The sequence below is a fragment of the Equus przewalskii genome, chromosome 12 (genome assembly GCF_037783145.1).
Source record: "Equus przewalskii isolate Varuska chromosome 12, EquPr2, whole genome shotgun sequence".
NCBI lineage: Eukaryota > Metazoa > Chordata > Mammalia > Perissodactyla > Equidae > Equus > Equus przewalskii.
The window spans coordinates 8667291-8691458 of record NC_091842.1 but is presented as its reverse complement, the minus strand read 5'-3'; the positions used below and the strand labels follow the sequence as shown (position 1 = coordinate 8691458).

The following is a 24168-nucleotide window of genomic DNA, read 5'->3' as shown; positions in this document are numbered from 1 at the left end:
GCCCTTCCCCCCCCCCGTCTGCCCTGAGGGACAGAGACCTGGAATGAGGAAGATACAAGCAAGGGTAGAGACCAGGTACAGAGTTGGAATTGGTTCCTTTATGGAAAAACTGAAAATATAATAAAAATTAAAATAAAACCAGTTTTAAAAAAGCCAGCCCCTGGAGTTTCCACCTCCTGCCTCTGGCCCTCCAGAGGGATGAGGCCCCGACCCCAGGGCAGCAAAAGGACGAGGGCTTTTTGCCCCTCCACTTCCCCCGTTCTATCCCCATCTTTATCTCCACAGTGGGGGCCCCGGGAGGAACCAAACCTGGGTAGGGGAGCAGGGACCCAAGGCCCCGTGGCCCGGGGAGGGAGACTCGGCGTGCACCCAGCCCCAGAGCTCCCGGCCTGTAGTGTGGGCGTGGGCAGGGCCCCTCCTGGCCTGGGCCCAGTTGGGGTCGGGGCTGTTAGTTCCAGATCTTGAGGAAGGAGTCCCAGGAGCCTGTGGCCACAGCCATGCCATCGTCAGTGACCCCGAGGCAGCTCACGCGGTTGTCGTGGCCAGCGAGGACACCTGTAGGGGGTGGGCATCAGAACTCCCCGGGGCCTGGGTTCCCGGTCCCCGCCCTCCCCCCGCGGCACTCAGCGCTCACCAGCACGGTCACCCTTCATGGCATCCCAGATGTTGCAGTTGAAGTCATCGTAGCCAGCGAGCAGCAGCCGGCCGCTGCGCGAGAAGGCAACAGAGGTGATGCCACAGATGATGTTGTCGTGGGAATACATAAGGAGCTCCTGGTCGGCCCGCAGGTCAAAGAGGCGGCAGGTGGCGTCGTCAGAACCCGTGGTGAAGGCATAGCCATTGGGGAAGAACTGCAGGACGCAGGACCGGAGTGGGATGAGGGCACGGCGTAGGGCCACGGGCTGTGAAAAGACAGCCAGCCCAGCTCGCCCCAGAACTTACAGCCACGGCATTGATGTCGGACTCGTGGCCAATGAAGGTCTGTCGGCACATGGAATCCCGTACGTCCCACAGCTTGATGGAGGCGTCGCAGGCACCTGACACAAAGGTGCGGCCATCGGGGGCCAGTGACAGGGACATCACATCGCCACTGTGTCCAGCAAAACCCACCGTCTGCTGGCCTGTTTCAATGTCCCACAGAGCACTGGAGAGGTGATAGGAAGAAGGAAGGGATCAGAATGGGGGGCAGGACTGATCAGTGCCTCCCTGCCCCTCTGCCCTGTGAGCACAGCACTGATAGAGCCTTGGGGGAAGGGGCACTGGGAGCCACTGGGTCACAGAAGCCTGCTCTTGTCCCAGGTCGGGTGGGGGCCCCTTCCCCCTCCTTCCCACCACAGGAGAGGGAAGCTAAGGCATTCAGAGTGAGGGCTCCGTCCTGCCTGCTCAGGGTGTACACTATGCACTGAGAGCACTGAGGTAGCGGCCCCCCGGCAGGAAGCGTGAACGAGCCCCAACTGCCTAGCCCTGGCAGGGCCTCACCAGGTGGTGTCCCCAGAGCTGGTGATGATTTGGTTGTCATCCAGGAAGCGGCAGCACGACAGGTACCCTGGGGAAAGGGGCTGGTCAGCCGGATCTCTAAGGCAGGGTAGCGCAGCCCCTCCCCCTGCAACAGTGCCTGTGCCCTGCCAGGCCTCTCTCACCAGTGTGGCCAGGCAGCTCCCGGCTGACCCTGACATTGCCCTCACGGGTCTTGAGGCTGTAGATGGAGCAGATGTTGTCCAACCCCCCACAGGCCACGAAGTTCCCTGAGGGCGCGTAGGCACAGGTCATGACCCAGGAGGAGCGCAGTGGGATGGCATGGACCTAGGGAGGAGGGGCGACGCCCAGGGTCAGAGCCAGCCAGGGCCTGCAACCCAGCCCAAGCTGGCCTCAGGCACCACCTCTACCTTGTTGGTGGTGTAGCTGTCCCAGATGATGAGCTTCCCGTCCTGGGAGGCGCTGACCAGCAGCCTGTTGGAGAGTGGCAGGGGAGATAAGGAGGGGTCAGAACCTGAAAGCCCTTCAGGAGACAGGTCACCCTCTCCTCCCCTCCCATCTGGTAGGAGGCCCCTCTGAGAACTCCCAGCAGCAGCCCCGAAGTTCCCGTCAGTCTGGTCCTGTTTCCTATCCCCTGGGGATGTCTGGGAGTCCCGGTCTTCCTAAACTCGGCAACATGGGGATCCTGTTCACCCCACCAGATCTGAAAGGCTGCCCCCTACCCCTGCCCACTCCGCCTGCTATAACCTCAGCCCCAGGCAAAACAAAAGCTCAGCTCACAGCCCCAACCACATACGTACCTTGAGTCTGTCCCCCAGTGCATGGCATAGATTTTTGCCAGGTGCCCACGGAGGGTCCTCCGTGTCCTCATCTGGATCCTCCCCACTGGGTCCAGCCCAGCTGTGATCTGGAGATGGCAGCAGAGCGGGCTCAGGGAGGTTCAGACCACAGGGGCCTCCCAGGAATATACCTGCTCAAACCCTTGCTCCTTCCCCAAAGCCCCAGTGCTGCCCTGGGTTATTCTCACCTGGGTCAGCGTTGAATCCCCACATGCTTTTCGGGCATCCTATGACATGGCAGAACCAGTCAGAGTGAGGCAGGAGAGAAGATGGGAGGGGGCCAAGAGGATGGGAAACAGGAGACAGGCGAGTGGAGAGGATGAGACAGTGAGAGATTAGGGTACCCGCACCCACCAAAACCCTCCGCCCAGCCTTACACACAAGCCACCTGGCCCTACCCACTCAGCCTCCCCAGCCCGCCGGCCAAGCCCTCACCCGGATCTGGTTCCGGAGCTGCTCAGCCTCCTGTCTCAGTTGCTCCAGCTCACTCATGGCGCCGGGCCCGTGGGGCGGGGTTGGGGGCGGCTGGGGGCCGCGGGACGGGGGCTGGGGGAGGCAGCTCCTCGCCGCTGGCCCGAGGCCTGGGGGATGCAGGGCTGACGTCAGGCCCAAGGCCGCGGGGGAAGAAGTGGGGAAAGGCGGGGTGGAAGCGCGGCCCGGAAGGGGTGAGCACCGGTCCAAGGGGGGAGGGGGCGGCAGAGGTGGCCGCGGCCCGGGGGCAGAGCCGGGGTCGCTGGCACAGGCGGGATGTTGCCGAGGAATAGCTGACTTCCCCAATCTTCCTCCCGCCCCCCGGAAACGGAGCGGGAAGTGCAAGAGGAAGCGCAGGGGAAACCCCTCCCTCGGACAGCAGCCCGGGCGGGACACTCGCGGCAGGAACTGGGGGTGGGGGGGGGGCGGGGAGAGTCCCTTCGAAAACAGACCTGGCGTCCGCCCGGCCCGCACCGGCACCGCCCTCCTAGCGCCTAATTTTAAAAGGGGCGGTGCCTCTTTAAATTCACCCCCACACGCCGCACACCCTCCACACACACCCCCGGCTTCGACTGGGGCGGGGGGAGACCAGAGGGGGAAGCTGGGCTGTTCGTGGGGTTGCCTAGGCAACCGTCACCCGGACTGAGAGCACCTCATTGGTGAAGTGCCCCCACCCTAGCCCAGTTGCCAAGGCAACCGCATCCACGGCAGAGACCTGTAGGGTGGGTGACCCCACCCCCGGCCCCATCGCCCCCGCCCGACCCAGCCTCCCGCCCCTCCCCAGAACCGGCCAGGGTGGCTGTTTACAGGATTTGGGAAAAGCCGATTGGGCACTAATAGGTTCGGGACGGCTCACCCCGGATAATCCCCGGGCCGGCTGCGTCCCATTAGCCGCCCGCGGCGGGTGGCGGCGAGGGTGGCGGGGAAGGCAGCCCCGAGCCGCTGCTCCCTCCAGCGCCGAGCCCGCCCGCCCCGGCGCGCCCGCAGAAAGCCCGTGGGAGCGGCTCTCGAGTAATTAGGGCTGCAAGGAGAGGTCCCCGGCACCGAGGAGCGGAGCTGCTCTCTCCCAGGCGCCGGCGGGCGGCCCCAGGCGGCCCGGCCCCTGCGCCCTCGGCACCCCAGGAGCCCAGCCCGCGGCTCCGCGCCGGGGCCCCAGGGGCCGGGCTGGCTGCGCTCCAGGGCCCCGAGTCCTGCCCCCGCTTGGGACACCTGTGTGATCCGGCCGTGCACACTGCACTCTGCCGACCCAGCGTCCCCCACCCTGCTCCCACTTCCCCCAGGCCTTGGGCGTTCCTCTTCCCCACTGACATTTCCCCTCTGTCAGTTCAGCTTTCTACGCCAGCACCAGGGATGCCCCCCCAAAAGACGGGAGGCAGAGCCCCCCACGCCACCTCCCGAGCGCCGGACAAAGCCCCTTCCTTCCAGCTGCCGGCAGCCTAGGCCGGGCGGCAACGCCAGAGGCCAGGGGCAGAAGGAAGCAGGCCAGGAGGAAGCCGCTGGGGGCGGGGGCGACGCTCCCAGCCCTCAGTCCCCATCACCCTTCAGGGCCCCCTCAGGGGCCCCCGGGTTCTGGGCATACAGCGGCTGGGGCCCCAAGAAGAACTGGGGGTGCCACCGCCTCCGCAGGTCCGGCGGGGCGAAGGGGAGGGGACAGGGAGGGTCCCCGGATCTGGCAGCTGGAAGGCGCGGGCCGGTGCCGCGCTGCGATCGCAGTGGGCCTGGCCCTCCGGCCCCCTCGACCTCCATTTTGCCCAAAAGAAAGCTAGGCGGGGGGCGGGGGCGCCGGGGAGCTGGGCTTGAGGTTACGACTTGTAAAGGAAATAGGGGGTCGAGGTCTCCGGTCTAGGAGAGTGGGGCCAGAAAACACGGGCAGAACCCAAATCGAGGGTGGAGCCGAAGGGAAGGGTGGCCTCGCGGCCTTGCTGCCTCTCTGAGGATTCTGGAGTTTTGCAAGGCGAATGCCGGCGGGGGTGCGAAATGGGAGGACACGAGGGGTGCTACCCAGGGGCAGGAGGGAGGGGGGGAAGGGGGCGGGCCGGGGCCTAGAGAAAGCCCCGAATTTAGCCCCCCAACTTCCCAGGGAGCAAGAGGCAGGAGGGGCTGGGCTGCGGTCTGGGGTCAGGCAAAATGCCCCAATGGTGCAGGGAGTGGGTGCATTGAGGGCGAGGGTCCCCCAGTTCCCCTTCCGGGTTTGGAAGCGACGGGGCCAGAGGAAGGGAGGGGAGGTCTGGGGAGTTACGTCCGCTCCCAAGAGGCCAGACCGAAGAGACAGAAGGCAGAGAGGCTCCCCCGACGGGAATTTGGGGCTGGGGGGATGAGAACTCCTTTTGTCAGCGGAGGTACCTGTGGCGGTGGGACTCTGCGAAGGGTCGCTGGAGGAGCGTGGAAGGTCCTGTCTTCCTCCGCGGCGGAGGCGGCAGCGGCGGCAGCGGCGGCGACGCGGATGGATTTCCTCAGTCACCCCAACTCAACCGTCCAGCGCCGCTCTCCCCAGAGCGGAGGGATCCCGCCCGCCAGTGACGCGGCCGTCGCCGCCGCGCCCAGGGCCCGGCTGGGCGAGACCAATTACTGAGTGGGGGGAGGCCGGAAGGGAAAATACCACTTAAGGGGCAAAGTTTGACTCTGTCGCGACAAAGAATTACTCCACACTATTTCGACACAAAACGGACCAAAATAAATGCTTTGCTTCCCTAAAAGGGGCAAGACATCCCCCCTGGGACTGGCAGAGGTGGTACCGGCATAAGGGAGGGCGAAACCGCTCGCTGGTCACGTGACCTACCCTCCCGGATTGGGCGGCTCCAGACAGGGAAGGGGAGCTCGACGCCCCAGTTCTCGGTTTGGCCACGCCCCCCGCCCTGGTGAGACCACGCCCCCCACAGGGGGCGGATCTAGAGAGATCCCGACCGGCCCGCGCCCCGAAGGCTGCCCAGGGAAAGAGCAGTGAGCAGGAATGAGTGGGGCACATTCCTGAGCTCCTACTTATTTAATTCTCATGGCAGTGCTATGAAGTACTGGCATTTCCCCCGCTTTATAGTAGTGGAAACAGATTCAGGGTCGCAGAGTTGAGATAGGAACCAAGGCAGCTTTAGCGACTTTACTGTGCAATGATATCAATACTAGCTTCTTGATGAACTCCCTGTGGACCATCCCTGGGAAGGGGTGAGAAGGTAAGTTTAGCCTCAGTTTCCACATCTGTAAAATGAGAGTGTTGACAGCTACATGCCCTGCGATACACCTTGGATGAGGTGCGATGAGATCCCCACGGAGTGTGAAAATGCTTTGGAAAGTTCGTCAGTGAATAGTCTTCCTTGAGTCCTCCTGCAATTTAAAAGCAAAACTATCAAAATAGACACTTTTCATTTAGTCTCTGCTGAAGGCATTACAAATAGTTTTCAAAGCACGATTTTTAAAGGAAATAAGAAAGCCCCCTTTGCAGTCATGCACAAATTCCATTTGTGTGCACTTACCAATTCAATGATATACTAGCAGTAGACAATATATGCCTGTTAGACAGAATTTGGAAGGAACCTGATAGATAATTTGCTTCAATTTCCTCTCAATCTACAGATAGGCAAAGTGACTTCCCTAAAATTACTTAAAAACTAGCAGCCTAGGACTAGAACCCAATTTTGTTAATCTCTGTGGGGCATCTGACACTGCTTCCTCTCACTTTGGTTTCAGTGCTAATATACTTCCTTGTTTTAACTCATTCAGCAAATATTTATTGAGTCCCAGTGATGTATCTGGCGCTGTCCTAGGCACTGAGGATACAAACGTGAACACGTGCACCCTCTGCCCACCGGGAGGTTACGCTCTGCAGAGGAGACAGATGGTAAGTGATCGCTAAAATGACAATTAGCGCTGGTGGCTTGGAAGTGCCATTTACTGAGAGCAGAACATTTGGGAGGGGACACATTTAGGGAGGCAAATCAAGAGTTTTAGGTTGGACGTGTTAGGTTTGAGGTGCCTAGGAGAGGTGCAAGGAAGAATGTCCGGTAGGTGGCTGTTGGAGCAGGGCTGGGGCTCAGCAGAAGAGTCTGAGTTGGAATAGAGCCTTGGGAAGGTGTGGCATTTTAGAGCCGATGAAGTCATAAAGAGGTTCAGGGAAAAGACAAGATGGCCTAATACCAAGCCCTGTGGAACTCCAACATTAGAGGTCAGGCAGAGGAGAACAAGCTGCCAAAGGAGAAGCAGAGAGCTAAGAAAAAAGTCAGGAGAATGTGGAGTTCTGGAACCCAAAAGGAAAGAGGCTTCCAAGAAGGGAATGGGCAACTGTGTTGAGTGAGTGCTGCAGAGATGAAGCAAGACTGGCCTGGGAAGTGCCCACAGGATTGGAAAACGTGGAGGCCCCTGGTGGATGCTCTGCTTGCAGTGGGCTGCAGGTGAGTGGGAAATGAGGCAGTGGAGACAACCGGAGTGGCCAAGGCTTTGGGAATCTTGGCTTGGAGGGGGTATAGAAAGTGGGGCAGCAGTGGGAGGAGAATGTAGCGTCAAGATGTTTGTGTTTTGATGGGAGCTACTGGAGCTTTTTTAGATGCTAATGGGAAGGACAGCAGGGAGAGAGAGGTGAAGGATGCAGACAAGGAGGAAATGACCAATAGATGGCCAGTTTCTCTGAGGAGGCAAAATCCCTGGGGCACATGTGGAGAAGCTGGCTCGGACAGGTCATGGGACACTTCCCCCTTCCTCTGACTGTTCTTTCTCAGGCTTCTCCTTGGCCTTCTCCTCCTCCTCAGGGCACTCTGTAAACGTTGTTTTTCCCAGGATCCCAACTTCAGCCTCCTCTTCTCACTCTCCATGTTATTCACTGGTGACGTCATCCATTGCTGTGACTTTACCCCTTAGTTGCTGTAACTCTCAAATCTCTATCTCTAGCCCACGTGTCTCTCCGCATGTGCAGACTTGGTGATTGTCCAGCTGCAGGCTGAAGATCTCCATCTGGATGCTCACGGACGGTGGTGTGTTGGAGTCAGCTCGTGCCAGCTCAGACCAGCTCACAAGAGCCCATTGTATACCTCTCTTCCCAACTCCTTGTTCAGTGAGGTCACGTTGATAGTAGTAACTTGTCATTGTCATGGTGAGAGTGTTCATACCATGGAAATCGGCAAATACTTCAGATCGGGGCTCCATCTCCTCAAAGAGTTGTTGTTAAAACATTTACTGAACACCGCTGTTCACAGATGTCTTACACTCAACATATTCGAAACTAAATTAATCCTTTTCCACCTCACCCCACCCTGCCCAACCCTACCCCTTCTCTGAATCTCTTGGCCCAGTTAACAGCATCCACCATCCAGCCAGGAGCTTCTCACTCCCTCATTCCCCATATCCAAAGGATAGTCACTAGTTAGGGTATAGTTAAAACTGCTATAACAAAGAGTCCCAAAAATTCAGTGGCTTAACTGACAACCCCAAAATACATTCTCCAGGACTGCGGGGGCATCTCTGCCAACCTCAACATGTGAGTTCCATCTCTGTGTCCAGTGTGGCCCAGGCAGCTCCCACTGTTGTGTCTGAATCTCATCTATTGGGAAGGGGAGAGGGGTGGGGTGGAAGCACAACTCCTTTTCTGTTTAAGGACACCACTAACTTCTGCTCAGAAGTTGGCCAGATGCAAGGAAGGCTGGGAAAAGTAGTCTGTAGCCATATACCCAGCTAAAACGTTTTTCATAAAGAAAGATGGAAGATGGCTATTAATGTAAGGCTAGCGGTCTATGTCATCGGTGGACACATCTTGTCAGTGCCACCTCTCAAATTTTGCTTCATTCCATCACTTCCACTGCATGCCGAGCGCTGTTTCCTGGCCTCTAGGATAGTCCCTCTCTAATCAACCTACCAAATAGCTGCCGGAGATATCTTTCTAAAATGCAAATTGGATCATATAACTTTGTTTTTAAAAGCCATGCAGTAGTTCCCTATTGATTCCAAGAGAAGGGCCAAACTTCTTTGCATGATGCATGGGCTGGGTCTTGTCAGAATGCCTCCCACCCCCACTCCAGCTCAACTGCCTTGTCAGCCAGGAGAATTCAGGTCATTTTCTCAGGCTGAGTTTCCATATTGCCTGCCTGACCACACTGTTGCCGCCCCACTGCAATGCTGGCTCCATTCCCACTGCAGCCTCTACTGGACTATTCATTTCTGGCCACTTGCCACCTGCACTAGGGGCTTCCTGTGAAGCCAAGGCACTTGGTTTTTCTGGCATAGGGCTGGATAAGAGCTCACCCAGCAATGAACAGACCCTCACGAGCTGCCCAATCATTTCCAAGGTGTGGAGCCTGAGGGTCCTGACTTACCACTTTCAATGTCATTACCAGGTGCTCAGCCAACTGACTGTGGGCCTGGAATGTGGGAACCTCCAGATGCCTTTATTGAGTTAGTCGTTTGATCATCTACCTTCCAGGAGAGACGTTAAACTCTGTGAAACTCACGGGAAGCTATATGGGCCAGGCTAGTCCCAGTGCCTATCGGGTACTTAGAGAGCATCTATGAAACGAATAGAAGCAGGGCAACATTTCCCCCAGATCGATACTTTTTGCATGCCCCAGTTCAAATCTCAGCTCTATCACCTAGCAGCTGAGTGACCTTGGGCAAATCACTGAACCTCTCCATGCCTTTGTTTCCCCTGCAAGATGGGGATAGTGATCGAGTCATTATGAGGACTAAATGACTTAGTATTTGTAAAACATTTATAACAGTGCCTGGCAGAGTAGATGCTTGTGTTTGCTAAATAAAAATAGAGTTCAGGCGTGAACAGGTTGGTCTTTGACTACTTTTCCAGTCTCATCTCCCCCTGACACTGCTCTCTGCCACCAGCTCATAGCCAACTCTCCTTCTAGACTGAGCTCCTAACTATTTCAACATATGCCAGAAACATTCATGTCTCTGGGCCTTTGCACATGCTGTTTTCTGTGTGGAAGACCTTCCCCACCTTGTTCACCAGTGAACCCCTATTCATCCTTCACAGTTCAGTTCAAACTTTACTTCTGGCAGCCTCCCTGGACTCTCAGAGACAGGTAGCCCCTTCTTCCCCTGGGCCTCCATTTCACCCCACTTTCATGCATGTCTGAGCTCCTCACTGCACCAAAACTCCTTGAAAGCAGGGCTATCTCTTATACACCTCAGTATTCCTATGCCTCTTGGAAGGCCTGGCACGCCGTGGGCATAAAAGATGTTTGTTGAATCAATGAATGACGAATGAAATATATTTATAACCTTCACTTTAGCCACTTCCGTAATACAATAGAATATCGTGTCAGATCCCATGACAAGTGAAAATGCACCACAGTTGACCAGGAGGTGCTGTAATTAGCCGACTGTCGCTGTTCCACCAGCTAGGAGAGGAAAATTCACTTCCCATTACCAAGTAGACTACAGATTTCCAACTTATGCATAAAAATATGAAAGCCTCAAAAACTCCCCAGGGACATTCTTAGGACTCAGTGTTTACCGAGTAGTCCTGCGTGCCCAGCTCTTAGCCAGGGACTTGACTGTGGCATCAGACTGAGTCCTCATCCCTATACATGGGGACCGTGATGCTTGGAGAGGAAGACAGAGGTATTGTGAAACAAGGTCATCTCTCAACTGGCTGAGAAGAGGTGTGAGTTCTAGTCCTGGCTCTGCCCCAGTGGGCTGTGTGACCCAAGTGCCTCCATCTGGGGAAAACCCTGTAAAATCCAGGGTTTGGATCCATGATCAGTAAGGTTTCTCCCAACTGGGGCAGTTTCTGAATCTGAGAGGCTGAGTGGGGTGGGGGAGGGATGTAGTAGTGGGAATTGACAAGATGAACTTACAGGGGAAGGGAAGCAACTCATTAAATGTCAACAAAAGAAGAGTTGCAGGCCGTGAATAGAATCACTTTCCCCTCCTCCAGTGTTCACTTAACCCTCACCTCCCATTTAGAAAGGTGAATAAATACAGGCGCCAGAGGTTTAGGGGCTCATCCAGTTCATCCAGGCCTCAATTTATAGAGAGGTCAATGACTGACCTAGGGTCACTCAGGAATATTTCAGTTTCCCAGCTCCTGAGTCAGCGCTCCCCACTACAGCTCACCCCTTCCCCTGCAGCCTGGACTCCTCCAGTCTGGGGAGCCAGGCAGGACTCTGAACCAATCCTGTGCATGTGAAATGCCACCATTGCCAGTGGGTAACCAATGAGCCAGCTCAAACCTTCTGTCCTTTGGCTGGGGATGGGTGGAGTCCCTTCCAGAGTGGGCATCTGGTGAGCAGAGACCCTTCAGGGGCATGCAGCTATCACACAGTACCCTCTTCTTCTGCCGTCTCTGGTCTTAATGTTCCCTCTACCCCCAAGCAAGTAGGTAGGAGAGCCCTTAACACATGTATTCACATGTACCTACATGCATACATACATATGCACATGCACACATATATCGACACACATAAACACACACACACAGGCACACACCTACACAGCCTCACATAAGAGTCTCACAGCTAAGCAAGGCTGTCAGAGCTGCTCCTTCGCCTTTGCTGTCAAAACTGCTGTGGAGGTGGCATCATGCCAGGCGCCTAGGAGAACCGAAGAGCCAACTAGTGGAAAATGTACTTGCTTGATAAATGCCTCCTGAGGAGAGCAGAGGAAGAGAGAGGGCAGGGGAAAGGAAGCTACAGCTGGGCTAGCTGAGCGCCCATGTGTGAATGTGTGTACACGTGTGTATGTATAAGGCCCAGGCACCAGGGGACCAGTGGCCCTCAGAAAGACAAGGGTGGACCAGCTCCAGTGGCATAGTGGTTAAGTTCCGTGTGCTCCACTTCAGCAGCCCTGTTTGGGGGCATGGACCTACACCTGGACCTACACCACTCATCAGCCAAGCTGTGGTAGCAACCCACATATAAAGTGGAGGAAGATTGGCACAGATGTTAGCTCAGGGCTAATCTTCCTCAAGCAAAAAAAGAGGAAGATTGGCAACAGATGTTAGCTCAGGGCTAATCTTCCTCAAGCAAAAAAAGAGGAAGATTGGCAACAGATGTTAGCTCAGGGCTAATCTTCCTCAAGCAAAAAAAGAGGAAGATTGGCAACAGATGTTAGCTCAGGGCTAATCTTCCTCAGCAAAAAAAAAAAGGACAAGGGTGGAATGAAACAGGGGAAGATGGAGACTCACCTCCTCCTTCATCCCTCCTCTTTCCTTCTTCCTTTCCCTCCCTCTCCCGGTGATTTCATTCAGGCCTGAGTATGGCAAACCTTGCTCAGGACCCTGAGAATGGAGGACTCTGCAGGACGATGGCGCCCCACCCTCGACCTCATTTAAAAAAGCAAGGGAGCAGAGGCCCCATCAGTCACCCTGCGGAGTCCTGGTCTCTGGATGGACAAGGTCTCCATCTCTTTCGTTTGTCTGCTCTCTACCCGCCTATCCCTAAGGGCCAGTCTGGATGTCCTTGCCATCCTCCGCCTAATCCCCTCCTGGCTGCCTAACATTGAGGCGTCTACGCCTTTAAAGCAGCGGCCCCAGGCCGGGTTATTGTCTCGCCTCGCAGCCAATCAGCGGCGCCGTTGGGGGCGGGGGATCCGGCCTCCCGATTGGCCGCCCCGCGCCCCGCCCCGCCCGCAATCCCGGGAGCTGTCCGGCCGCCTCGGTGCTGATCCCGCCGCCGCCCACGGGCCGCGAGCAGCGCTGAGGGCACTATGAGCGGGGGCGTCTACGGCGGAGGTGAGTGAGCCTCCGGCTTCAGGCTCCCCAGCCTGGCGCGGCCTCGCCCGCAGCCCTGCGCCCCGAACCCGTGCGACCCAGGCTCTGGGCACCCCGGGGCCTGTCACCTTGGCGCTCGAGGGGGTCCAGCCCGGGATTTGGGTCCTGCGCCACTCCTACCTTCAACCCTCCCGGGACGCTCGCGCGCACCGGGCCCAACCTGTCCACCATTCAACCTACTTCCTCCCAGTCCCCGGCTCCTTCCTTCCCAGCAAGGAGAATGGCCCGAACAAGGCCACAGGGCAAGAAGGGACTCTGGAGATTTGACCCCCCACTCCCAGGACCCGGGACTCCAGGCCGAGCTCCCACCTGCCCCGGCTGGCTTTGAAGGTGGCGAGACTGTGGCTCTGCCCTGACCTCCTCTCAGAACTATCCAGGGGGAGAGATTTTGGGAGAGGTCCCCTCACACGCCTGTCTCCCCGCACAGATGAGGTGGGGGCGCTGGTCTTTGACATTGGCTCCTTCTCAGTCCGCGCTGGGTACGCTGGGGAGGACTGCCCCAAGGTGAGCCTTCCAGCCCCTTCCCCAAATCCTAGGGGCTCCGGACTCCCCTCCAGGCTTTCCAATGACCTGGAGCTCTCAGAGCCCAGCGAAAAGCTCTGTAGAACGGGAATGTGGGAGTAAACCCAGGGGCGGGCTGAGGGCCTTGCCGAGGTCCTGGATCGGGGCAAAAGATTGATCCCTTTTCCTGCCCATCCCCCGTTCCAGGCTGACTTCCCCACCACGGTGGGGCTGCTGGCCGCGGAGGAGGGAGGCGGGCTGGAACTGGAGGGGGAGAAAGACAAGAAAGGGAAGATCTTTCACATCGACACCAACGCCCTGCACGTGCCTCGGGATGGAGCGGAGGTCATGTCGCCTCTCAAGAATGGCATGAGTAAGGAGTCCTCACACACCGTCTCCTGACAAAGACTGGGAGCACCCCACACCCACGGAGTCTTCCTTGCAGCTGCCCAAGTCCCGGGGATCCCCTCACTTCTTCCCACAGCCACCTGGTTCCCAACCCAGAAGACCCACATCAGATTCCTGGGAAAGGGGGATTTCCCGTGGAGCTAGTCTTCCTTCTCCTCACCTGAACTTGGCCTCCCTCCTCCCTTTCCCTCCTGTCCCCGGACCCCTGCCTGCCTGCCTGTCTTCATTTCTTCACACTGGTCTCCTGGCCCCAGTCGAGGACTGGGAGTGCTTCCGTGCCATCCTGGACCACACCTACAGCAAACACGTCAAGTCCGAGCCAAACCTGCACCCAGTGCTCATGTCAGAGGCCCCGGTAAGTGTCTCCTTGTCTCATCCACCCCCTAGTCCAAACCTAGGATGGAGCACCTCCTTTCCACAATTTACCTCGCTCCTCAGGCCGCTGCCATCAATCACTCCACTTGGCTTTTCAGACTTTCCTTCCAACTCTATCATCTTCAACCACTTTCCTTCCTCCCTGGTTGAATCTCCATGCCTCTCTCCTCCTCCTGCAATAATCTACTCACCCTTCCCAAAGTTGGCCTTATCCACTGCCCTTTTTTCCTCCCAAAGCCCTTTTTTGACCTTTTAACTTAAAATTTTTGTCAATATTGTATATGCACATAAAAATCAATTTTCTTTAAAAGTAGGTTAAGAAAAAAACTGCCATTCTCACCCTCCTTCCATTTCCCCTTTTCTAGACGCAACTGCTTCTCTCTTTTGGCTCATTTTTTTTTGTCATTTCCTTTCATATCTCTAAATATCACACTTAAATAGCTGCTTGTGGATTTTTTAGTTTTAGGCATTATATATGGATTTCCCACAATAGAAAATGAAAATTTAGCTCTCTTTCCTCCCCCAGTCTGCACACATATTTCTCATTCCCCGTCTTTAAGTACAGTTGTATTTTCAGTTTCTTAAAGATCAATATTCAGTATTTACACTCTTATTATTTTGTATGGTAATCAGGGCCGAACCAGGCAATAAATTATGGTTACTTTTGCTTTCTTAAACAACTTTTTGTTTTTTCTAGAACTGAAAATTGTCTTGGTTTTTATTTTGCATAGTTTTCTATCTACTTAATAATGTGACCCTAAATTATTTATCATTTATCTATATCTTTTCTAAAGACGTTAATTCCTTTAGGTATTCTATCAATTTCATCTTCTTGAGGAAATCTCTCCAGGAGCCCACTGATCTGCTCCATTTTGCACTAGTTCCCTTCTACTCAGAGGACATAGCTATCATCCTGACATCTCCATTCACCATCATTTTAGGGAATCCCTTTGCCTCTCTCCTGTGTTAGAATTCCTGTTTCCTGTATCTCATGACTCCTTTTCTTGATTCACTCCCTTGTTTTCATGGAGCACATCCTCCAGTAACTGCCTTAGAAAGGTCATGGGAGGTAAAATTTTTGAGACCTTGCATGGCTAACTTTGGTTGGATATCTTAGCTGGGTATAACACTCCAGGTTGGAAATCATTTTTCTTCAGAATCTTGAAGGCACTTCTTCATTGTCTTCCAGCATTTATTGTTGCCATCAAGAAGGTTGAAGCCATCTAATTCCTGATTCTTTGACGTAATTTTTTCTCTTCCTGAAAGTTTATAGAATTTTCACTTTGTCCTCAGTGTTCTATAATTTCACAATATTATATTGGTTTATTTTTATCCATTACTCAAGACACTCAGTATGTCCCTTCAATCTGGAAACCTGTGTCTTTAATTCAGTGAAAAAAATTTAATTACTTATTTGATGATTTATTTCTCTCAATTTTCTCTGTTCTTTCTGTTGTGAAATCCTATTATTTGGATTTCGTACCTCCTGAACTGTCCCCTAATTTTTTAATCCTTTCTCCTCTCTTTAACTTTTCCTCTAATTCTCAAGATATTCCCTCAAATTTATTTTTCAACTCTTCTTTTAAGTTTTTCATTTCTCCTCTTGTATTTTTATTTTCCAAGAGGTCTTTTTTTGTTTCATGAATGTAACTTTTTAGAGCATCCTATTCTTCTTTCATGGGTGCGATATCATCTGTTATCTCACTAAGGGTATTACTTGTTTTGTTTTTGGAAGTTTTCATCTCCCTGTATAATTTCTCTTCTTCCAAGGTGCTTTTTTCTGCCCTTATTTTGGAGCCTCCATCTCATTTTAGAGATATTTATCAGATTTCTGCAAATCTTTGGTCATCTGCTTATGTTTAAGTGTGGGGGACCAGCTTTTTAAAGCTGATTGGAGGCTGTGTGGGGCAAGGGACTTGTTGACTGCCATCTCTGCTATAGGACGATCTGACTGGGATGTTTTCTGAGCAGCCTCTGATAATTGGCATCTTTAGATTTTTTATGTAACCCACCCTGAAGACAGGCCTGGCCACCTCCTTTCTGGGAGCCAGGTGAGGGAATATGGCTGATGTTCTCAGCATTCAATAAGCATGGCATCACTTAATTCCCCTGTTTTTAGGGTCCTCACTCGCAACTATGTCAAGTGTCCCACCAGTTCAGAGACCCTCAGTTTTCTTCTCTCCACAGAATAAACTTCCAGTCTTCTGCTGGGTTGGGGTGGGCAGTAGCGCAGTGACATGGTGTTGGGAGATAATTTAGGGATCTGGTACTTGAATAGCTTTAAACAATATTATTTTAGCTTTTCCTTTCCCTCTGCTTCCAGAGATACCTGAAACTACCAATTCCTGATCCCTGTGAGGATTCTGCAATTTAACACAGGTTGTTCCTGACTTTTTCCACCACCAGTTTAGGAATCAGCATTCTTGAATCTGTTAAGTCAGTTACTGCTCACCTATCTGATTTTCAACCTTCAAAAGTTTGTTGGGGCTGGCCCTGTGGCCGAGTGGTTAAGCTCACACATTCTGCTTCCATGACGTGAGGTTCGTCAGTTTGTATCCTGGACACAGACCTCCGTACTGCTCATCAAGCTACGCTGTAGCAGCATCCCACATAGAAGAACTAGAACGACCTACAACTAGGACATACAACTATGCACTGAGGCTTTAGGGAGGAAAAGAAAAAAACGAGGAAGATTGGCAACAGATGTTAGCTCAGGGCCAATCTTCCTGACCAAAAATTTGTTGCTATCTACTCCTTTCTTATTATCCCCAACCCTTGAGGGTGTATGTCTCTCTCTCTCTTTAGGTAAAATTCATATAACATAAAATTAACCTTTTTAAAGTTAACATTTCAGTGGCATTTAATACAGCCACAATGTTGTGCAACCATCACCTCTATCTAGTTCCAAAACATTTGCATCACCACCAAAGAAAATCCATTTTCATTAAGTAGTTTCTCTCCACTCCCCTAGCCCCCAGCCCTTGGCAACCGTCAATCTGCTTCCTGTCTCAATGGATATATCTATTCTCGATCTTTCATATAAGTGAAATCATGCAATATGTAACTTTTTGTGTCTATATTCTTTCACTTAGCACAATGTTTTCAAGATTCATCCATGTCGTAGCATATATCATTACTTTATTATTTATTATGACTGAGTAATATTCCATTGAATGGATGTACCACAATTTCTTTTTCCATTCATTCATTGATGAACATTTGAGTTGTTTCCACTTTTGGCTATTGTGAATAGTGCTACTATGAGCAGTTGTATACAAGGACTTGTTTAAGTACCTGTTTTCAATTCTTTTAGGTATATAAGTAGGAGTAAAATTGCTCGCTCATATGGTAATTCTATGTTTAACTTTTTGAGGAACTCCCAACTGTTTTCCACAGTGGCTGAGCCATTTAACCTTCCCAGCAGTAATGTACAAGGATTTCAATTTCTCCACATCCTTTCTAACACTTGTTATTTTCTGTTTTGCGTGCACATGTGCGTGCGTGTGTGTGTGTGTGTGTGTGTGTGTGGTTTATTAAAAATTATCATCACCATCCTAGTAGGTATGCAGTAGTATCTCATTGTGCTTTCAATTTGCATTTCCCTAATGGCCAACAATGTTAAGCATCTTTTCACATGCTGGTTGGCTTTCTGGGTTTATGTCTTTTTAAATTGCCCCTTTATTATAGTTTTGCTGGGATCTTGGAAGGGAATAAAATTAGATGTTTGCATTCAATCTACCATTTTTACCCAGAAATCCTCTTCCCCAGCTTTCTTGCCTGAGATGGTTAGAATGAGGAAGAGGGATGTACTGGGGGCTGGGAGGAGCCTGAAGAGTGTATTATACAATAAAGAGCAGTGGGCCAGGAGTCAAGAAACTATGACTCTAGACCCAGCTCTACCAAGAGCTTTCTGTGTGATCTTGGGCAAGTCCTTATCCCTCTGTGAGTTATGTTTTCTTCAGCTGGGTTTGGATTATGATCTTTAAAATTCTTTATAGTTCTCACATTCTAAAGTTCTAGGTGAGTCAAGGGGCCTGACCTGTGTGTGTGTGTGTGCATGTGTATATACCTGCATCTGTGCCTCTCCCTTCCTGAAGCCACCCCTCCTGCACTTTCTCCCCAGTGGAATACACGGGCCAAGCGGGAGAAGCTGACAGAGCTGATGTTCGAGCAGTACAACATTCCTGCCTTCTTCTTATGCAAGACGGCGGTGCTTACCGCGTATCCTCTGGGTTGAACGGCTGGGCCTGGGTGGAGGGCCAGGGTGGGGTGCGTGGCCCACTGAGCTGGGGGTTGGGCCTGATTCTTTGGAGATCAATGTCCTGGATGGGCAGGCACCCCCTTGATCCCCATTAGAGTAGAGGGCCCCTGTGGGCTGAGTGCCTTGAACTCCAGAGTGGCCAGGTCATGGGCCCTTTCCCATTCCTTGGATCAGGCTGAGCAGAGAGAGAGAGAGAGTTGGGCCAAGTAGACAGCAGGGGCTGGCACTGGAGAAGGGAGGGAGAGGTATATGACACTGAGGAGTTCCCTTCCCAAACAGCCAGTCGGCATTTATGTTTTTAAGGATTTACCTTGCATTGAACCCTGTGCTAGGCACTGGGGCCATATGGCCCCTACTTTCAGGGAGCCCCTAGGATGTAGAACCAAGACTAAAGAGAGACTGGGAGCTCAGAAGGAAGAAACAGAGGAAGAAGTTGTGATTCAGACAGGGAAGAAGGGACAGGGGTCCCAGGAGCCTTTCTCCAGCAGATGGGTCACAAACCAGAAAGAGAGATTTATTGACTGGGAATGGGCGAGACCTGGGAGAGCAGAGAGTGGCCAAGCCAGACCTGGACTCCAGCCCCCTCATTTGCTGCCGCTGTCTCTTTGACCTACCCATCCCACGCCAGCTTTGCAAACGGACGTTCCACGGGCCTAGTGCTGGACAGTGGGGCCACCCACACCACCGCCATTCCAGTGCATGATGGCTACGTCCTGCAGCAAGGTGGGGTCTCGACAGGGGTCAGGGGTGCCTTGGGGAACCATACGCTGACACTCCTCCCCTTCCAGGCATTGTCAAGTCGCCTCTGGCAGGGGACTTCATCTCCATGCAGTGCCGGGAGCTCTTCCAGGAAATGGCCATTGACATCATCCCACCTTACATGATCGCAGCCAAGGTGAGGCCTCTGGGGAGTCCTGGGCACTCACCCTATGACTGGCAACCCACTGACCCATCAGGTATCAGAGCGGGGAGCCGCAGGGCCCCCAGAGGACCCTGGATCCGGTTCCTCAGTTAACATCAGTGCATCAGAGACGCTGACAGACTGAAGGATGTGGCTGATGACACACAGCTAGCTAGTAGCAGGATGTATGAGGGCCAGTGTGGTGCGTTCTGGCATCCAATAGACCCAGGTTCAAGGTCAGTCTTTACCATGTAAAAGCTGTGTGACCTAGAGCATAAGACTGAATCTCCCAAGCCTCAGTTTCCTCTCCTGTAAAGTGGAGTAACAGCGCATACAGCAGCTATGAGCATTAAATGAGACACTGCAGGCAAGGGTCCCCCCTGGACCCCCACATGGAACATGGCCGGGTACAAGGCTGTTACCTTAAGATTCTGGTCTCCCAATGTATTCCCCAGGCCCTCAGCTTTCTCTGACCAGGCACTTCCAGATCAGCTACACATGGGCATTCACGGGGAAGGTTCTCCCCATTCTCTCTCCTCCAATGGGGAAGGGAGAGAAACACCCTTTGTGGGCGACAGCACAGAGAAGCCAACACCCATGAGCACAGAGCCGAGAGTGCTAGGAAAGCAGGGATGGTCAGGGTGGGCCCGCAAATGTGGGATGGGGAAGGCGCTCATAGGCTGTGCCCCTACAGGAGCCCGTACGGGAGGGCGCCCCCCCAAACTGGAAGAAGAAGGAGAAGCTACCTCAGGTTTCCAAGTCCTGGCACAACTACATGTGCAACGTGAGGAACTGGAGAGGATCCCCTGAAACACCCTGCCTCTCCCCAGCTACTAGTCCCCTGCCCTGTGTAGAGGGGAAGGGAGGGAGGCCCTGGGGGTGGGCTGGGAGGCTGAGGAGGGAGCCTGGGCCCTCACTCCTCCCTGGGTTCTCAGGAGGTGATTCAGGACTTCCAGGCCTCCGTGCTGCAGGTCTCAGACTCTCCCTACGATGAGCAGTGAGTGGGGCCCATGGCTAGGCGGGTGGGCGAGAGGGCAGAACTGGGACTCAGGGGGCACCTCTGGTCCTTTGGGAGCACCCCCAGGCAGAGTCTTACTCCTTCCTGGGCAGGGTGGCTGCACAGATGCCCACAGTGCACTATGAGATGCCCAATGGCTACAACACAGACTACGGCGCTGAGCGACTCCGCATCCCTGAGGGCCTGTTTGATCCCTCCAATGTCAAGGTTGGGCTGGCTGGAGTCTCCGGATGCTGGGGTGTGGGGGAGGCTAGGAAGGATCACAGGGGATCTGGGGAGATGGGGCAGAGGATACAAAGCCCAGGTCGCCTTTCTCCGCAGGGCCTGTCAGGAAACACCATGTTGGGTGTGGGCCACGTGGTGACCACCAGCATCGGCATGTGCGACATCGACATTCGCCCGGTGAGGCCCAAGCCTGTGGCTGGGCAAAGGGGCCCAGACGTAGGGGGGAGACAGGGAGGGGCTGTACCCTGGGGGCTCACTCCTCCTCTCTGCCCTCAGGGCCTGTATGGCAGTGTCATTGTCACCGGGGGGAACACGCTGCTCCAGGGCTTCACTGACAGGCTCAATCGAGAGCTTTCCCAGAAGACCCCACCGGTAGGAGCCCACCCCACTTCCCCACCAGGACCTTGGACCTCAATCCTGGCTTAGCCCCTTGAGACTAAATTCTTCCTCCTTCCCCAAGGAGCATCCTGGCCACCAGAGCAGACCCTCTCCCCCTATGGCTTCCCAGTCTTTCCCACCCCCAGCCCTGTCCCTTCCCAGAACCCAGGCGTCTGCTTCCCCCAGCCCCTATTTCCCCTCAGAGCATGCGCCTGAAGCTCATCGCCAGCAACAGCACCATGGAGCGCAAGTTCAGCCCCTGGATTGGGGGCTCCATCTTGGCCTCACTGGTGAGAGGGAAGGGTCCTGGCCTAGTGCTGAATGTGGGAAAGGGGAAGACCCAAGACAGCCCCGCCCTCTTGCCTCCCTCCTCATTCATTCATTCAACAAGCATGTCTTTTTGAGAAAGGGCGGTCAGTGCTCCCAGAAGGGTAAATACTCCATCAGGACACAAATCAGGGAGCAGAAGGGACAGGAAGCTGGAGAGGTTGGTTGGGATGGGATTGTGGTGGCCTCGTGTGCCAGGAAGAGGCAGCCACGGTACTCAGTTAGCGGAGGGGAGACACTGAAGGTTTGGTGCAAGGCGATGTGACAGTCATGAGCATGTTTGGGAAGACTACCTCAGGCTTGAGTGTTTGGGGATTGGGGTACATGCTGGACTCAAGGGGACCTTGCGAGGAGGCTCCTTCTGTCACCCTGGAGTCATAGGCTGGGTAGCAGTGGGGATGAGGTGGCGAGCAAGGGGCAAATAGAGGGGAGGCAGGCGGCTTGGTTCTGGGGCAGGAGGTGGTGAGTTCAGTCCGGACCGGCTGCAGGGGACGTTGAGCGGGGAGCTGGAGATGCAAACTGCATCTGGAGTGTCAGCCACACAGAGGGGACAGCAGGGCCATGATAGGACAAGGAGGACATCCACTGGAGGAGAATCCCCTAAGGAGACAGAAACAGGGGTCAGAAAGTCAGGAGGCTGCCAGCCTGAAGTTAGCTCGGGGCTAGGAGCGTGTGAGCCACACCCAGTTATTGCGGGCGTCCTGTGCGCCTGATGTGGAGCCAGCCTGACGTAGTCCCTGCCTCCAGGAGCAGAGACGGTCTAGAGGCCAAGACCGTTAATAGGGAAGTAACCACGAAGTGTGAGGGTGTTCTTTCAAGGGAGGACCTGATCTAGTTCAGGGGTCACTGAAGGGCCTCTAAGGAGCATTCAAACTGAGATGGGAAGATTGAGTAAGAACTCACGAGGCCAAGAGAGAGAGAGGGTGCTGGGACCACGGGGAGGGCAGGCAAGGCCAAAGGCGATGGGCAGACATGGTGGCTCTGAGTGCGGGGAACTCACATGGGCTGCAGAGTGGAGAGTGGCTTGGAGAGGGCTGCTGTGGTCTCCACTGTGACGGGTTCAAGAGGAATGGATGTCGGGGGTGGAACTGGGAGGTCCAACCGACAGAATTTGGACATTGTTTAGATACAAGAGGTGAGAGGGAAAGAGTCCAGGACAAGGCCCAGGACACCAGCTTCTGGCAGCTCTGTCCGATGGGGACATAATGGGAGCCACATATGCAATTTTTTTTTTTTTTTAAAGATTTTATTTTTTCCTTTTTCTCCCCAAAGCCCCCCGGTACATAGTTGTGTATTCTTCGTTGTGGGTTCTTCTAGTTGTGGCATGTGGGATGCTGCCTCAGCGTGGTCTGATGAGCAGTGCCATGTCCGCGCCCAGGATTCGAACTAACGAAACACTGGGCCGCCTGCAGCGGAGCGCGAGAACTTAACCACTTGGCCACGGGGCCAGCCCCCACATATGCAATTTTTTTTGTTTTATCAAGATTGGCGCCTGAGCTAACAACTGTTGCCAATCTTTTTTTTCCCCCTGCTTTTTCTCCCCAAATCCCCCCAGTACGTAGCTATATATTTTAGTTGTGGGTCCTTCTAGTTGTGGAATGTGGGACACTGTCCAGTGTGGCCTGATGAGGGGCACCATGTCCAAGCCCAGGATCCAAACCGGCAAAACTCTGGGCCGCTGAAGCGGAGCACACGAACTTAGCCACTTGGCCACAGGGCCGGTCCACATATGCAATTTTTAATTTTCTAGTAGCCATATTTAAAAAGAGTCCAAAGAATCAGGTGAAATTAAGTTTAAAAGATGTATTTTACTTAATCCAATATATTCAAAATATCATTTCAATGTGTGATCAATATAACAGCAATTGAGATATTTTACATTCTTCTTTCTGGACTTAGTCTTCAGTATGGGGTGTGCACCCGGACTGGCCTCATTTCAAGTGCTCAGTAGCTGCAGGTGGCGAGTGGCCCCTGTATCAGCAGCGCTAGTGTAAAGGTGAGAAAGACCAAAGAAGCAGGTCTGAGGGAGGCCTGAGGGAAGACGGTGACCTCTGGCACCCGCACCCATCGAGATTTGTACTGGAAACAGGCGAGGGGTGTGGTTTTAGCGCATGAGCAGAAGCCACGGGAATGGATGAGCTGGTCCAGGGTTTGTTCTGTGATCCAAGGAGACAAACAGGGGCAGAACCAGGGACGCAGACATTAACTTTAGGGCAGAGACAGAGCAACCATCAGAGAAGGGACAGTCTGAGATGCCCAGTGCAGGAGACCCTCAAGGAGAAAGTTGCAACAAGTGTGGGGGGCGGGGCCCAGAGAGAAGACAGCTCCATCTAGAGGTTAGGTGGTGCCGGAATGGTGAGGGTGGAAGAAGGATTTTTCTCGGGAATGAAGGAGACTTGACAAGTTTGTGACCCTTGAGAGAGTGACAGAATACCTGGTGAAGGAGGAATGTGTGTGTGTGTGTGTGTGTGTGTGTGTGTGTTTGGGGGGGTGTTGGGATGCTGGTTGCCTGGCCCGGGCAGACAGGTGCTCAGTAACTACTTGTTGAATGACTGAATCGTGGACTGAACGATATGAAGAGGAGTATTCACCCTTTGAATATGAAGGGGGGGACGGGAGGAGGGGGCGGGGAGGTCGTTGCGGGAGAGATGTGGGACTGAGAGACGGGAGAGACCAGGAGGAGGGTTTCAAGGAGCTGAGCCTGCTGGGGTGTAACGCGGGAAGGCGCACACCCCCTTCCTCCAGGGCCGCCCTGACCCCTGACCGCCGATGTTGTCCCCCTACCCAGGGCACTTTCCAGCAGATGTGGATCTCCAAGCAGGAATATGAGGAGGGCGGGAAGCAGTGCGTGGAGCGGAAGTGCCCCTGAGGGCGCCCCCTCCCCACCCACAGGCCCGCCTGCAGCCGGGCGGGAGGGGATGCAAAAGCAAGGGGAGAGGGTTTCACGGCCCGGCCTCCGCAAGCGCAGATCGAAGTCCCCTAACCCGCATCGCCCTCTTCTCTACCCCTCCCCTCTCGTTCTCTTCGATTGTGATGTTTCTGGGTTGAAAGGGAGTAAAAATCTTTTAAGAAAAAAAAAGTCTGGGCTCCCTGGATGTGGGGAGTGGGGCAGGGGTCTGGGGGGAGGCGAGGGGAGGGCCACACCTACATCCGTTGGTGATCCCACAGTGGACGCCGGGGCGAAGTCTGAGGGCCAGGCCGAGCCCTAGGAACCACGATGCCTCAGCCGTCAAAGGGGCCGCGATCCAGCGTGGATCACGCAGCGAGGACCCGGCAGAGTCGCGC

General features: G+C 54.1%; 2 protein-coding genes and 2 long non-coding RNA genes across 8 annotated transcripts; 2 read left to right on the top strand and 2 right to left on the bottom strand.

Annotated features, from left to right (window-relative positions):
- Positions 1 to 76: 76 nt before the first annotated feature.
- GNB2 (G protein subunit beta 2) lies at positions 77 to 5558 on the bottom strand. The gene is made up of 10 exons (XM_070566300.1): positions 5130 to 5558; positions 2751 to 2896; positions 2504 to 2542; positions 2277 to 2383; positions 1887 to 1950; positions 1641 to 1803; positions 1480 to 1546; positions 943 to 1144; positions 635 to 851; positions 77 to 555 (listed from the first exon to the last, which is right to left on the bottom strand). Exons 2-10 carry the CDS (start codon positions 2805 to 2807, stop codon positions 449 to 451), a joined length of 1023 nt encoding a protein of 340 aa, XP_070422401.1. The 5' UTR covers positions 2808 to 2896; positions 5130 to 5558; the 3' UTR covers positions 77 to 448.
- Positions 5559 to 5638: 80 nt separating this feature from the next.
- Positions 5639 to 9537, top strand: LOC139074701 (uncharacterized). Its single transcript, XR_011524355.1, has 3 exons — positions 5639 to 5953; positions 6501 to 6618; positions 7662 to 9537. It is a non-coding gene; the product is annotated as an uncharacterized lncRNA (long non-coding RNA).
- Positions 9538 to 12320: 2783 nt separating this feature from the next.
- ACTL6B (actin like 6B) lies at positions 12321 to 23962 on the top strand. Of its 5 annotated transcripts, none has more exons than XM_008527343.2 (14): positions 12321 to 12450; positions 12917 to 12993; positions 13198 to 13363; positions 13653 to 13753; positions 17897 to 17994; positions 18663 to 18757; positions 18823 to 18929; positions 19630 to 19719; positions 19871 to 19932; positions 20046 to 20160; positions 20275 to 20355; positions 20455 to 20550; positions 20760 to 20846; positions 23672 to 23962. In XM_008527343.2, the coding sequence occupies exons 1-14, from the start codon at positions 12426 to 12428 to the stop codon at positions 23750 to 23752; spliced, it is 1281 nt and encodes a 426-aa protein (XP_008525565.2). In that variant the 5' UTR covers positions 12321 to 12425; the 3' UTR covers positions 23753 to 23962. The 5 variants fall into 5 exon arrangements, with proteins under 5 accessions (XP_008525565.2, XP_070422399.1, XP_008525566.2 ...); XM_070566298.1 differs by having other exon boundaries at positions 20639 to 20846; XM_008527344.2 differs by lacking the exon at positions 20760 to 20846.
- Positions 22672 to 24148, bottom strand: LOC139074702 (uncharacterized). The gene is made up of 2 exons (XR_011524356.1): positions 24032 to 24148; positions 22672 to 22868 (listed from the first exon to the last, which is right to left on the bottom strand). It is a non-coding gene; the product is annotated as an uncharacterized lncRNA (long non-coding RNA).
- Positions 24149 to 24168: the final 20 nt, after the last annotated feature.